At 38.0% G+C, this 16,346-nt stretch overlaps 1 protein-coding gene across 9 annotated transcripts in view; it reads left to right on the plus strand.

The window, feature by feature from the left end:
• Window positions 1-12,827, plus strand: part of LOC110605113 (DNA (cytosine-5)-methyltransferase CMT2) — a 64,010-nt gene extending 51,183 nt beyond the window's left edge. For 5 of the 9 annotated variants that reach the window (XM_021743436.2, XM_021743437.2, XM_021743438.2 and 2 more), the window contains 4 exons: window positions 11,645-11,688; window positions 11,757-11,826; window positions 11,904-12,007; window positions 12,425-12,827. In XM_021743436.2, the coding sequence (XP_021599128.1) occupies window positions 11,645-11,688; window positions 11,757-11,826; window positions 11,904-12,007; window positions 12,425-12,602 (396 nt within the window). In that variant the 3' untranslated portion in view covers window positions 12,603-12,827. Of the gene's footprint in view, window positions 1-11,644; window positions 11,689-11,756; window positions 11,827-11,903; window positions 12,008-12,424 lie in introns of those variants that run through there. The other 4 variants (XR_002486324.2, XR_006349199.1, XR_006349200.1 and 1 more) reach the window with 4 other exon arrangements.
• The last annotated feature ends 3,519 nt before the right edge of the window (window positions 12,828-16,346 follow it).

A 16,346-nucleotide genomic window follows, 5' to 3' on the forward strand; every position in this document is an offset into this window, starting at 1 on the left:
CTTTAAGGCGATCAATTTTGCCATCAGGTCCCACCTTAACTGTGTAAACCCATCGACAACCAACAGTAGACTTGCCAGGTGGTAAAGAGACCAGTTCCCAAGTTCCATTATTATGAAGAGCAGTCATCTCCTCAACCATTGCATTACACCAACCAGGATGATCCAATGCTTCTCTAACTGTCTTGGGTATAGAAACAGCAGACATGGTGGAAACAAAAGTATAATAGGAAGGAGACAAACGATGATAACTCACAAAATTATAAATGGGATGAGGATTGCGAGAAGAGCGAATACCTTTTCGGAGAGCAAGAGGAGTAGCTATTGCTACTGAAGGCATGACCGAAGGAGGTGAAGATGGAACTGGAGGTGAGTCACTGGAGGTGAGTCACTAGAGGTAACTGCATCAGGGAGAGAAGTATCAGTGTTAGTAGCAGATGGGTGGGGCCAACGGGTGTAGACCTGAAGGGGTGGACTGACATGAGGCCAAGGAGATACAAGAGGTGTAGGTACAGGCAAAGCGCTAGGAACAAAGGTTTTATGCGTTGGACTAGAAGAAAAGTAAGGGGAGGTTTCAAAAAAGGTGACATCTGCAGAGACAAAATATCTGTTGGTAGTGGGATCATAGCATTTGTAACCTTTTTGAAGCTGAGAATAGCCAAGAAAGACGCATTTAACTGATTTGAGCTGGAGTTTGTCTTTACCAGGGGTATGATCATGAACAAAACATATACATCCAAAAACTCGCAGTGACAACTGGTTGGAGGTCTGGTTAGGAAAGAGAACCGAATGAGGACTCTGATGCTGCAAAACAGAGGAAGGCATACGGTTGATCAAATAACAGGCAGTAAGGACCGCCTCGCCCCAAAAACGCAGCGGAACATTATGATGTATAAGTAAGGTGCGGGCGATTTCAATCAAATGCCGATTTTTGCGCTCGGCAACACCATTTTGTTGAGGAGTATGGGCGCAAGAGGTCTGGTGAGTAATACCCTGAGTAGACAAGAAATGAGAAAAAGAGGAGGAAAGATATTCTCGTGCATTATCACTACGCAAAACCTTAATGCGAACACCAAATTGATTATGTATCTCAGCACAAAATTTTTGAAAAATGGAGAATAACTCAGATCGATTCTTCATTAAAAATAACCAAGTGCAACGAGAATAATCATCAATAAAAGTAACAAAATACTGAAATCCCAAAGTTGTACTGACACGACTTGGACCCTAAATATCTGAATGAATAACATCAAACATCGAAGTGGCCCTATTATTGACTCGCTTGGGAAATGAAGCCCGAGTTTGTTTCCCAAGTTGACATGACTCACATGACAAAGAAGATAAAGAAGAAAGACTGGGGACGATTTTCTGCAATTTGAGAAGACTGGGATGTCCCAAACGGTTATGAATAAGCTCAGCGGACGTAGTAGAAACAAAAGCAACTGAAGAGGTGGAAAGGTGGTACAATCCTTGTGACTCAGATCCTGTTCCAATCATTCTCCCAGTACTCCGGTCCTGCACAACAACAGAATCAGCAGTAAAGGTTACTGAACAATTAAGGTTTTTGGTCAATTTGCTAATGGAGATTAAATTATATGGACATTCAGGAGTGAACAAGACGGTAGTTAAAGAAATAGAAGGAAGAAGTTGTATATCTCCTATTCCTTTAACTTGAGTTTGTGAACCATTAGCTAGGGTGACTTTAGATGGTGTAGAAGGTGAAACAAGAGTAGAGAAAAGATTGTGATTACCAGAGATGTGATCAGAAGCACCAGAGTCTAGGATCCATAGACCAACAGGTGAAGACTTAGACAAGCAAAGGAATTATCGGAATGAGCAATGCTGGTAGATGGAGGATGTTGCTTAGCTGCTTGGAACTGCATGTATTCTTTATAGTCCTCTCCACTTAAAGTAATTGAATCTAGGTTCTGAGATTTATTGGTAGGTTGTGGAAGTAGACCTTCTTCATTAGATTGGGCAAGATGAGCTGCCGGCTTGCCAGTATTATCAGATTGATTGGACCGTGGTGGTCGGCCATGTAGTGCCTAACATGCATCCCGTGTGTGACCCTTTTTATCACAATAAGTGCAATGAAATTTCTTTTCTTTACCTTTGCGAGTGCCTCCTTGTCCTTGATTTTCTTGTACAGCCAAAACTGAGGATTCCATATCTGTGGCATCACTCTTACTAAGGGAAATACGTAAGAGCCTAGCTGACACATCTTCTAAAGTTAGAATAACTGAACCAGTCAAAATTTGATCTTTCACAGAGCAAAGGTCAGATCGCAATCCAATTAATGCCAAAACCATAAAAAATTTATCACGTTGTCCTTCTTGCGCATCAACATCATTAGTAAGGGGCATAAGAGAATTAAATTCATCTTTCAGAGTGTCTACTTGACCCAAGTAACTAGCCATATCCTGATTATTTTGTTGTAAGTGAACCATATCTGACATAAGCTTATAGATGCGTTGTATATCATTAGTATACAACGTTTTGGCCTTAGTCCAAACCTTACAACAAGTTTTACAAGATTGAAACAAAGCAAGCAATTTTGGATCCAACGAATGCCACAAAAGACTACATAGTTGAGCATCAATCTTAACCCAGTTGGGTCTATCAGTGATAGTGATATTAGTGGCGTTTTTTGTTAAGTGATAGTGATATCAGTGGCGTTTTTTGTTAAATGATCATTATATCCCTGTCCCACAAACCATAATTCTACGGATGCAGCCCAAGACACATAATTATTATTCCCTTGCAACTTTACTGTAGCAATTGAAAAGACAGGTTTAAGAGACTCAGAACCTGTATTGAGGGTGTTTTGCTCCTCAAATATGTCGAGAGAAATAGACCCGAATCTGCAAAAAAGGAGCCGGATCTGCCAAAGAGCGCCTGTGAACAGTAAATCCGACGATCGGACTTACTGGGCTGGGGTCGCCGGCGTCGGGCGAGGCTGGAGGAAGAGTCGCCGGCGTGAAACGGTTGCCGAAGGATGTGCACACGTCCGCGCGTGGATGACGGACGTGTGAAGGCGGGCTGATCTGACAACCGGACCTACTGGGCTGTGGTTGCCGGAGCCGGGCAAAGCTGGGAGAAGGATCGCCGGCGTGAAACGGTCGCCGGAAAGTGATGCACGCGTCGGCGCGTGGCCGGAAGCAATCTGTGCAGGGTGGTACGTGGAGGCGCCTGGAGGCCCGTTCGGAGGCGGTGCTTCGCCGGAAAATAGATCGGAGGTCGGCGTGGGGAATGGGCTGGGTGGTGAGACTAACTGATTTCCAGAAAGTCACCAAAGTAAGGTGGCCGGTCTGCCACTCAAAGGTGAACCAAATTTCTTGGCTCTGATACCATGAAACTTTGATGAAAAGAAGAAAAAAGAGAGTAGAAGATTTGAGAGAAAATGCTTGATGATTCAAATCAAGCCAATTGGGGTATATATACTACTTACAAGAGTACATACTAGGTAAGAAAATAAATTAATTCCCTAATTATAGCCTAATCATATCACAATTATATCACACAATCATATCCCTAATTATCACTATAAATCTAGGCTATTTACAGAAATAATCTCAATATATAGAAATAATCTCAACATAGGTGATAGTTTTGTTTAGTTTTGTTTATTTTTCTTGTATTATACCTCCTGTATATGTGATTTAATTTGTTTATAATTTATCTATATGTTGTTCTAGATGTGATTGCTGATTTTACTTGTGTGTTATTAAATTTTTTTTTTCAAATCTTTTGGTGGTTTACATCGTTATTTGGAATGGAGATGGAGGGTAGATCTAACTTGGAACCGATTGGTTTTTAACCAAACCGATTTTATTCAATTCGATTTACTTGTCATTTCAGTTTGGTTCGATCTTCAAAATTCTTGCAATTCGGTTTTCAGTTTTTCAGTTTGGTTTGGTTTGCGATCAAACCGACCAATTTCACACCCCTAATGGTGATGACTCGGCCAGATATTATTTTTGCAGTAAGCGTTGTAAGTTAGTTCATGTCTACACCTACAATTAATTGTTGGGCTGCTCTAGAACAAATTCTATATCATCTAAAAGGAATCCATGGACTCAGTATACTCTATGGTGATTAAGGGCACACCGCAGTTAAATGTTTTTCAGATATTGATCGGGTGGGTTCCAAAAATAAGGGAAGGTCGACTATAGGCTATTGTGTGTTTGTTTGGAGAACCCAGTGTCTTGAAAAAGTAAAACAAAATATGATATTCAGATCCAATGCTGAGTCAGAATACATGGCTATAACTCAATCTACTTGTGAGATTTTATGGATAAATTATCTGCCAAAAGAAGTTGGTATGGACGTTGCATCACCTGCATAACTTTACCCTGATAATCAGGCTGCTCTCCACATTGCTTTCAATCCAGTATACCACGAACAAACTAAGCATATTGAAGTTGATTGACATTTCATCTTGTTATAGGTTATAGGAAGTAAATATGTTAATATAGGAAGTAAATATTGATAGATGGGTCAGTTACATAATTTTAGGGATTGTATAATCATAGGCTTGATTTTCCTTCCTGTTTAGATACCGTCTCTCATGTATAAATAGGTTGTAATCTCTATTGTGAAATACAACAAATATTATTCTTCTACATGGTATCACAGCCATTCTCGTAGAGATTTAATTTTTTTTCTCTCGTCAAGTTTTAAAATTTTTTAGAGACTTGGGACTCTGTTCATTTAGGTTACCATAAAGGGTAACATTTGGATCTCACCATCGTCAGAGTCGCCACACCGTCCCCTTATCAGATCTGAGGTTTGTTTGCCGTTCGGGTGTTGGGTGGAGGTGTTTTTGGTACTATTCATATTCGGGTACTGTTCATCGACACTGTTCATCGGGTATTGTTCACAGGTACTGTTCTTCTGATCCTTTGTTTTTTTTTATTGTTTTGGGTTGGTTGTCTTTATGGCTGAAGTTAAAACCACTGTAACTGATGTAATTCTTGTGATAACTAAAATCACGGAACACAAATTAAATGGATCTAATTTTTTAGATTGGGGTAAGAATATTCATATTTATTTACGTAGTATTGGAATGGATGATCATCTTACCAAGGATCCTCCAACTGATGAAACTCGTAGAGATTGGATGAGGGAAGATGCTCGTTTGTTTCTGCAGATTCGAAATTTTATTCAGAGTGAGGTGATTAGTCTTATTAATCACTGTGAATTTGTTAAAGAATTAATGGAGTATTTGGAATTTCTATATTCTGGCAAAGGAAATATTTCCCGTATTTATGATGTAAGGCGTTTTACCGAGCCGAGAAAAATGATAGAACTTTGACATCCTATTTTATGGATTTTAAAAGAGTTTATGAAGAACTTAATATATTGATGCCCTTTAGTACAGATGTGAAAACTCAACAAGCTCAACGAGAGCAAATGGCTGTTATGAGCTTTCTTGCAGGTCTCCTTCCAATGTTTGAGACGGCTAAATCTCATATTCTTTCTATATTTTGACTTTGAAATATCATCGTTACATGATGTGTTCACTAGGGTATTGCGTACAGAATCTCCAATTCCTTCACACTCCACTAGTGCCCTTGTTAGCCGCAATGACAGTGGTAGACAGAATAACAGAGGTGGGCAAAGGGGAGGTTTTAATGGTGGTAAGGGATCTCAACGTTCTGGGGAAACAGGTTCTACTTCTGACTCAGGAGGAATGCCACGAACCTGGACATACTAAGAAGACATGTCAAAAACTACAGAATAAGAATCAGCGCACACAAATGGCGCATATGACAGTTGAGGCCCCTTCAGATCAGGGGATTTTGATATCTGCAGATGAGTATGCACAATTCACCCAATACTAGGCATCTCTGAAATCCTCTAATTCCTCTATCACTGCAATTGCCGAGTCAGGTAACTCTACTGCATGTCTTGTGTCTTCATTCTCCAAATGGGTTATTGATTCTGGTGCTACCGATCATATGTTAAGTAATTCTACCATTTTGTCCAATCTTGAGTCTCATGCATCGGCTTCTTATGTTACTCTTGCTGATGGTACTAAATCTTTTGTCATAGGTTCTGGTCATGCCAACTTAACCCCTTCTCTTTCTGTATCCTCTGTGTTATGTCTCTCTAGGTTCGCGTTTAATTTGCTTTCTGTTAGTAAATTCACTCGTGCATTAAATTGTTGTGTCTCATTCTTTTCTGATCAATATATTTTTCAGAATCTTTCGACGAAGCAGATTATTGGTAAAGGGCGTGAGTCAGAGGGTCTCTACGTCTTGGATCAGCAACTACCTAGATCTCTTGCATGTTCCACGCGTTTAATACCTTTTGATGTTCATTGTCGTTTGGGGTATCCTTCTCTCTCGGCTTTGAAGAAGTTATATCCACAGTTTCATTCTTTGTCTGTTTTAGATTGTGAGTCTTGTCAATTTGTCAAACATCATCGTTTACCTTCAGTGTCTCGAGTCAATAAACGCGCTTCGTCCCCCTTTAAGTTAGTACATTCAGAAGTTTGGGGTCCTTGTCCTACTGTGTCTAAGTCTGGCTTTAAGTATTTTGTTACTTTTGTTGATGATTTCTCTCATACTACTTGGTTATTTTTAATGAAGAGTCGTTCAGAATTATTTTCTATCTTTTGTGCGTTATATGCTGAAATTCAAACCCAATTCAATATTCTCATTCGTATATTGCAAAGTGATAATGCTAAAAAGTATCTCTCTGGGGAATTTCAATCTTATTTGTTACAAAAAGGGATTCTTCATCAGTCCTCTTGTGTTGACACTCCTTCACAAAATGGAGTTGCCGAAAGAAAAAATCAACATCTTCTTGAAGTAGCCAGAGCCCTCTTATTCCAAATCCAAGTACCTAAATGTTTTTGGGTTGATGCTGTATCCACTGCTTGTTTTTTTATCAATCGCAGGCCTTCCTCCATCCTTCATGGTGATATCCCTTATATAACATTTTATTTCCCACTAAATCTTTATTTCCTATTGAGCCACGTATCTTTGGGTGTACTTGTTTTGTTCGTGATGTTCGTCCATAAGTTTAATAAATTGGATCCCAAATCACTCAAATGTGTCTTCCTTGGCTACTCTCGATGTCAGAAAGGGTATTATTGTTTTTCTTCTGACCTGAATCGGTATCTTGTGTCTACGGATGTAACATTCTTTGAGTCCACTCCGTTTTTTCGGCCATCATCTGTTTATAACACCCAGGGGGAGGAAGATGACATTTTGTTATACACTGTTCGCTCTCTTTCTCCTCAGACTACTCCTACACCTTTCACTCATGTGCCAGGTCGCCCTCCCATCTTTCATGTGTATTCCAGACGCTTAGAGGACTCTGACTCTGCTCCGCTACCAGCTTCTTCGTCGACAGATCCTGCTCTCCCTGATCCTTCACTGTCTGATTTGGATTTGCCCATTACTCTTCGCAAAGGTAAACGTACTTGCACTTATCCTATTTTAGCTTGTGTCTCTTATGATCAATTATCCTCTTCTCGTTGTTTTGCCACTGCTTTAGATTCTATTTCAGTTTCCAAAACTATTATTGAGGCTTTGTCCCATCCTGGTTGGCGTGCTGCAATGGAAGAGGAAATGATGGCCCTTGACACTAATGGTACTTGGGAGTTGATGTTCTTGCCCCCAGGAAAGCAGGCTATTAGGTGTAAATGGGTGTTTGCAGTGAAAGTAAATCCTGATGGATCTGTTGCTCGCCTCAAAGCCCATTTACTGGCCAAAGGTTATGCACAAACTTATGGAGTTGACTATTCTGATACTTTTTCCCCAGTTGCCAAGCTCGCATCTGTTCGATTGTTTATTTCCTTAGTAGCTACACATGATTGGCCTTTGCATCAACTTAAAAATGCTTTTCTTCATGGTGATCTTCAGGAGGAGGTTTATATTGAGCAACCACCTGATTTTATTTCTCAGGAGTCAGGCAAGGTTTGTAGACTTCGAAAATCCCTTTATGGCTTGAAACAGAGTCCTCAGGCATGGTTTGACAGGTTTAGTGAGGTGGTCCAACAGTTTGCAATGAAGATGAGTAAGTGTGATCACTCAGTGTTTTATAGAAATTCTGATAGTGGAGTAATTCTGCTTGTAGTATATGTGGCGTTATCACAGGCAGTGACATTGATAGCATCACATCCCTAAAAGAATTTCTTAAAGCACAGTTTCATACAAACGATTTGGGTTCATTGAAATATTTCTTGGGAATCGAAGTTATGCGGTGTAAGAAAGGCATTTTCTTATCTCAAAGAAAATATGTTCTTGATTTGTTAGCAGAAATAGGAAAATTGGGCGCGAAGCCTTGTAGTGCCCTAATGACCCCTAACCTTCAACTTACCACAGACGACAGTGAGCCATTTGCAGATCCTGAAAGGTATAAAAGATTAGTTAGTAAGCTGAATTATTTGACGGTGACTCGTCCTGATATTGCATATTCAGTGAGTGTGGTAAGTCAGTTTATGTCTTCTCCTACTGTTGCCCAATGGGATGCTTTGGGACAGATTCTTTGTATCTTAAAGGGGCCCAGGGCGAGGCCTATTCTATGGTAACCATGGACACTCAAATATTGAATTTTTTTTTATGCTGATTGGGCTAGCTCGAAGGTTGATAGGAGGTCAACTACTGGGTATTGTGTTTTTGTGGGAGGTAACTTGGTCTCATGGAAAAGTAAGAAGCAAATTGTGGTCTCCCATTCTAGTGTTGAATCTGAATATCGAGCCATGGCACAAGCCGTTTGTGAAGTCTTGTGGGTATGTCAACTATTGGAAGAAGTTGGGTTCACAAATTCGATACCTGCTAAGTTGTGGTGTGATAATCAAGCAGCTATCCACATTGCCTCCAATCCAGTATTTCACGAGAGGACTAAACACATCGAAATTGATTGTCATTTTATTCGTGAAAAGGTCCAACAAAAGATAATACCAACAGGACATATCCGAACTGGAGAATAATTAGGAGATATCTTCACTAAAGTTCTAAATGGGACTCGAGTTGATTATATATGCAACAAGTTGGGCATGATTAACATTTATGCTCTAACTTGAGGGGGAGTGTTATAGGTTATAGGAAGTAAATATGTTAATATAGGAAATAAATATTGATAGATAGGTCAGTTACATAATCTTATTGTACAATCATAGGCTTGATTTTCCTTCCTGTTTAGATACCGTCTCATGTATAAATAGGTTGTAATCTCTCTTGTGAAATACAACAAATATTATTCTTCCACACATCCGTAACAAGGTTTAAGAAAATTTAATTTTCACCAGTTATATGAAGAAAGAGAGAACTGGGTGATCTACTCACCAAGACTTTAAATGGGTCTCAAATAGAATATAATTGTAACAAGTTGTTATGACAAACATCTATGCTCCAACTCGAGGGGGAGTGAGAGTGTGAACATAATTTGTACATAATTAAAGAAGATTGTAAAATTATAGGCTAATTAATATTAATTGATTGATCGAAGATTTTTAGGAGTTGTCTTAATAAAGTTTTATAATTTGTATATAAACACACTTATTCAATAGAGAAAATGTACAATTTTTTTACAAATCTATCTAATTACAATATTCCTCATTACCTCTGGGGATTGCCTACATAGTTTGTGTCCATGCTTGGTATATGTTAGAGCTTATGTTGCCCTCGAATGTAGAACTTGATTTTCTTGATTGCATGTGATGCGGAGCGCTAGATTAATATGTAATCTAAAACCTCGTCACACAAAGATTATCAAAGTCACATGCCAAGAGATCAATCCTAGATTGTTCTAGTACACTCTTAAATAATAATTTAATTAAACAAGAATATAAATAATTGAACAAGAATATAAGAATGGATCGCTAAGAAATATATTGACACTGATAAGATACCGATTCTTGATGCAACACAAAAGATAAACAAATCCTCTCTTGTATTTTATCAAAATAAAATAATATTGTCAAAATAACAAAGATGGCAAGCCATGCTTGTAAATAAGGCTTCAATAGCCTTGGTAACCCTAACTTTTAGTGGGAAAGGATTTCCAAGTCAAACAGTCAAACCTTTCCATTCCAAAAATACAAAAGATCTTATTCCTAATTACATTAGGAAAACCTCTTCTCCAAGGAATGGTGGCTGAATTTCCTATCTAATTGCACCTAAAATCATTCTAAACAAGTCCATTAAAATAATAAAAGATAAATAATAAAATTAGGCCTAAGACATATTCTGCCATAATGAACCACAAGACCCAAACATGGGCTACACGCCCTTGTGCGATGGAAGGCATGTAATTTATGCCCTTCACTCCTTTGCTTCAATTAAATTCAGATACACTATTTGGTGGGCCTTCATGCATTCCTAATTGGGGCTAGTCGTCGAATGCTTTGCTTCTTGTTGTGCTAAGTATGGTATTGATGCTTTAATCTTCTTTGCACAAGCCTTTATAATTGGTTCAGGAGGTAATATGATGTCCTAGTTCACTCCGTCTTCAAGATTCGTATCACAACCCATGTCCACATCAAGTCCTCCCTCGTCAAAAGGGTTCGTTCTAGAATCTGAAATATCAAAAATGAGACAAATCGAAAACATTAAATGTAACATAAAATGAATACTTACCTAGTAGGTCAATAAGATAGGTATTGTCATCGATTTGCTCCAACACTTGGAATGGACCATGTTCTCACGGGTCTAGCTTGGAAACCTACCTTTCTTTTCTAAGGTGTATCCAAACCTAATCCCAGGTTCAAAGATTACTTGGCATCTTCCGGAATTAGCTTTTTCAGCATACACTTTGTTCTTCTTTTTTTGCCTTCTATTCATAATTAGACTAGGAAAAACTCTTCTCCGTGCAATGGTGGTCGATTTTCCTTGCTAAATTGGGCCTAAAATTATTCTAAACAAATCCATTAAAATAATAAAATGGAGCCTAAGGCATATTTGACCATAATGCACCACACAGCCCAAACATGGGCGGCACACACTTGTGCGATCGAGGCCGTGTAATTGCTGCCCTTCACTCCTTTCCTCCAATTAAGTTCACATATAGTTCATCTTGTGGGCTTCCATGCGCTCCTAAGTCCTAACTTTGGCTTGTTGTTTTAAGCATCGATCCCTTCTTTGACATCTTGTTGCGCTAAGTGTTACAGCAATACTTTAATCTTATTTATATGAGCCCTTGTCAGTTTTAATTGATCCAGGAAGTAATGTGATGTTCTTATCCACTGCATCTTCAAGATTCGTAACATGACCCATGCCGCATCAGAATGTCTAGCCTTATGTAAGATGATGTCTGGCTCCAAACTTTCAATTGCTCTTTAGATGGGTATCTTGGATTTGATCATTAAAATGGAATATATTAATCTTGGGTCATTTTGAAATATATATTAAAATAACAACAATTGACAAACAAGAAGAGTTCAATTATCTCCTTGCTGAGTACCGGGGGGAAAAGTGCAATTGAAGTTAGTTTTAATAGGTTGCGGTACTGACTAAGCTTAAAGTATCAAGTTTCTTATGAAGGTGAATAAAGTAAAACTATGCCCTGAAACAAGTTGGAACAGGCATAAATGGAAGAAAATTACCATTTTAGATGCCTCTATTCATAGTTTGGACATACTAAATGAGGCTATTTTAAGTAAAACTGATTTAAGTTCTATTTTATTTACTTGTAGGTACCAGATTTTGCATTCACCTTTGAACAAGGAAAGTCAAAAAGGTTTGTCAGATAATTCTGCTGCTGCTGTATTGCATTTTTTTTCCTTATAATTAATCAATTATGTGTAGGCCATATGCAAGATTATGGTGGGACGAGACAGTGTCAACTGTGGTGACATACCCAGATCTTCACAACCAGGTCTGTCCTTTCTTCTTGCCTTTGGTTTATCATGAGATGTCCTGAACATTGTGGTTAACGCATTTGATCATTTTTAGGCAGTGGTACATCCAGAGCAGGATAGAGTCCTCACTATAAGAGAATGTGCAAGGCTGCAAGGTTTTCCTGATTACTATAAATTCTCTGGAACAGTTAAACAAAGGTTCGGAAGTTATTATCTTAACTATCATTGTTTCTTCCACCCCACCCCCTCCCTTTCTCTCCTTTTCTTCACTTGAATGACGAAGTATACTTTTCTTTACTTCCCTATGTATATTAAAAAAAAAAATTCTCGCATTTTCCCATTAATCTTTAGTCTATACAGTAAAAGATATAATAGAGGCTAACGGTAACAGTGTTAAAATTTAATGGGAGGAAACTATTTATGGAGCTATGATTGTATTTTTATGACCAAGTTTGATAACCCACATGAGTTGATTATATTTTGGAAGTAAAAATTCTTTCAAAAATCTTCATTTTTTTAATTTGTTTAATTATTTTTTGTTGACTTGAAATGTGCACTATGTAATTCTTTCAGCACCATAGTATGTGTTTGGTAATTTTGAAATGCCTTGAGCAGGTACCGTCAGATTGGCAATGCAGTTGCTGTTCCTGTAGGCAGAGCCTTAGGATACGCATTGGGGATGGCATTTCAGAAACTGAGCAGTGGAAATGAACCACTCTTCAAACTCCCTCCTAAGTTCTCTCATTCAACTAATCTCCAATTAACTAAATCACTGTTCCATAAGACTCACTAGAATTTTCTTAACTTGACCGTTGCACTGTTTGAATTTCTTTAAAAATTGTATTATTTACTGTTTGTCACTGAAGCTGCTTCCTTGTTACATTTAGTGAAGCACTTTTGAGCAGAAATTGTGGTAAATACACTTTGATGTTTGATTGTGATGAAACTCCTATGGGAATTTTTTTCATGTTCGGCGGTTGTAATAAAACTGTTGGATAACAACGGATGTATTCTACAATTTATTTTTTTTTTCTTTGAGCAAGCATTTACATTTTTAGGTAATTTAAGTCATCGCCCACTTCTTACATCTTACAACACAAAAGCATTAAATGCAAACAGGCAACATAGTAGAAAGGGATAAAAAGAGAAAAGAATTAAACACAAATGAATTCGTCGTTTCGCTCCAGCAGATTGGGAAACGTAGTCACCTAGCACGGTAGTAGTAGGCAGCGCAAATGGAGCAGCAGGCATCAATGTTGGTATTGAATTCTTGAAAATCAGGGGGCTTGGTTTGGGTGTGAGTGAGTGCAACTAGGATTCACTTTGAGGGGAGAGAGAAGAATTAGGGATGGGGACCTGCTGAGCTATTTTCTTTATGAGGCAGGGTAATGAGAGAGGAAGGCGAGGCTTTTGGGAGAAAATTATAATAGGCTGATTTAAGGGTGAGGAATAAAGAATATGCAGTCGGATCAAAATAAATTAAATCGAATTGAATAATAAAAATTTTTAAAAATAAAAATAAATAGAATTATAAGGACTGAAAAACTGAAGTAAATAAATTTGATTTAATTTTTTATTTAAACCGCACTTTTGCTCTCCCTTAACAGCAACCAATACAATGACAAATTAAAAATGGAGAATTTGTTGGCTGCTTCCGCCAATGGACCACTTTGTTTGGCCCAATGTATGAAAATGTGAAAATAGTGTGCTTTTGTTTGCTTTTGGATTTCCACTATTAATACGCTTTATTAATTAATGCCACCTGAAAACCAGGGGCCAATCCACGCGCCTATATAGATATAGCTGTAAAAGCCCTTTAATTTTTCATTTTTAAATGTTAACAAATTTTCAAGAAACTACTTTAATAACGTTTGAGATAAACGAAGGGGAAACTTGAGATTGGATGGCTTGAAAAAGCTGTAAAGGATTCCCCTTCAATAATTTTTTATGAAAGACCTTTGTCCACTGCAAGGTATGCAGCATGTCTCTAAGCAAGTGATTCTAAAACCAATGGTTCTATCATGCCAGGAATTTCGATTCTCGATGAGGTTCTTACTTAGAGCTCCCTTCCTATATAATATTCAGATTTAAAGGAATAATTTCCATGAATGGTATAATGCCAAATCGTCCTATCGTCATGGTGAAGGAAAGAAGTAGGCATGGCTAGAATATTAGGGATCTCCTCTTCGTCAAATTGCTACAGAAGACTTTGCTTCAAAATGTCTCTACTCTACAGACTGCTCCTCATTCCCAAGAGGATCTACATCCCAAATGAACTTGAAGGAAGGAAGAATTGGAAAAATATTTTCCTATTAAAAGTGTCGTCAGTAGAGAGTTCAGAGCAGAAACAATGCTCTAATCATGTTTGCTAAAAGAGCCTTGTTAAACTTGCCAAAACTCAAATCTCCCTTAGATTTTGGTCCACATAACTTTGACCAAGCTATCTAGTGGATCTTCTTGACATTGTTATTGCGTCTCCACCAAAACCTAGCCATCACTGAATTGACCAGATCACAAAGAGTATAAGAAAGCTTGAAATAAGATATGGTAAAAACAGGATTGCAGATGCCACAATTTTATAAAAGTTTTCTAGGTTCCCTTAGAAAAAGGCTTTTCAACCTAACCCAAGGTTTTATTTTCGATCCTCTCCCGAATATAAGCAAAAGCTTGTTCTTTAGTTCTAGGGATATTTGTCGAAAGGCCAAGAAATCTATCAGATGCCGCAATATTAGATATTTAAAGACTAGATGCCAAGTTGTTTTGGAGTGAACATGAAGTATTTAGACCCAAGAGCAGGCTAGATTTGTTTTGAACTTTTTTTTTATAGAACCTCTTTTAACTTTTTGAATAAGAGTAAGCGCTATATGGTTAACACCTCTAGGCATGTGCATTGTATCAAAGAAATTAAAAACAGTTGAACATACTTCCTCACCTATAATATACCAATATTTTTAATAGAACAAACCTATGAAACCGTCTTCTTAGAGCCTTTATAGGGTTGATGGCAAAAGCGGCTTTTCGAATCTCCTCTCGAGATATAGGTTTTGTTAGTTACTCATTCATAGAGTTATCCTTTGGTATACTCTAAAAGTTAGAAAGTCTAGTGGTGGAATATATGTTTTGAAAATAATGCATTGTGATGTTCTTAATATCATGAAGAGAGGTACACTAATTGCTCGTATTGTCTTGAGTTGCACCTCCTTCTCTGAATAACATGGGTATCAAAATAGGAAGAGTTTCTACACGCATCTTCAGCCAATTGATTTAAGCTTTTCGTGCCCAATATGCTTCCTTTTTCTATAAGTTTAATGTTCAGCTCTTTTTCAATATTTTGAATGTTTTAAGCATTCCAATTGCTATTTTTTTCTTTGCTCTTTCTAGATGAGGAGTAAGATCACTGATAATGACCTTAGAGTTTTTCTTATGTAACCTGCACCAATCAACAATAGCATTTCTACAATTCTTTAATTTGGTAAATGTAACGACCCGGAAATCGGACCGCTACCGGCGCTAGGATCCAAATCGGCATAAAGCCGCCGGGACCCGTAGCAAGCCAGACATACATCCTGTAAACCTGTTTAATCCTATATATGATCAACAAATACATAAAAATTTTGAACTTTTCTTTTCATTCATTCACCAAACTCAACCTGTGCATGCACTATTCATGAACATAATCATAAACATTAACCCCTCTTTGGAGTCCTCATCAATGCTCCAATGGGGTGATAACATATATTAAGTTTGGTTTACATAATCATCATTAAAATCATGCACTCAAAGGGATTAACAACATACTAGGGTCAAGCACAATTCTAAACCTCAATACTCATCATTACATTACATAACTGTTTAATACTAATCATTATATTTCAATATTTATCATGTCCACCTCTAGCTATTACATGACCATAACTTTACTCTAGCTGACCTCATGGTCTATCCCGTACCTGCAAACCTGGGGGTTAAGGGAGAGGGGTGAGCTAAAGAGCCCAGTGAGCAGAATAATAAAACATTATATTAAAAGTTCATGCTTTCATGAAATGCATCACAACACAACAAATCACATCAAGGATGAATTTGTCACCAATAGCCCTCTACATTTTCCATTAGTGCCAGAACGTAGAATGGGTCCTGGTCTTTCTCTTACATAACATATCATAACATTCCAAGATGCTAAGGACGTAGAATGGGTCTTCCTGGACTTTCTCTTACATAGTGCCAGGGACGTAGAATGGGTCTTCCTGGACTTCCATACCGTATCATCATCATATCATGACATAACATACGAGGGCTAATGGATCACTCAATATTCATCCACATCAACAACATAATATGCAATGCAACATATTCGTGAATACTAATGCAAACACCCTAATATATCACATGGTATCCATGATGTGTGAATCATGCTGAAATATTCATTATTTACTTTAAAACATAAAGAGTTATTCCACTTACCTCTGGCTAGCTCTGACCAGACACTGGAGCAGCTGACTCACTACTGGGGTCCTCGGTTCCTCAGGTCCGAACCTAC

This window comes from Manihot esculenta, chromosome 17, assembly GCF_001659605.2.
Source record: "Manihot esculenta cultivar AM560-2 chromosome 17, M.esculenta_v8, whole genome shotgun sequence".
Lineage (NCBI taxonomy): Eukaryota > Viridiplantae > Streptophyta > Magnoliopsida > Malpighiales > Euphorbiaceae > Manihot > Manihot esculenta.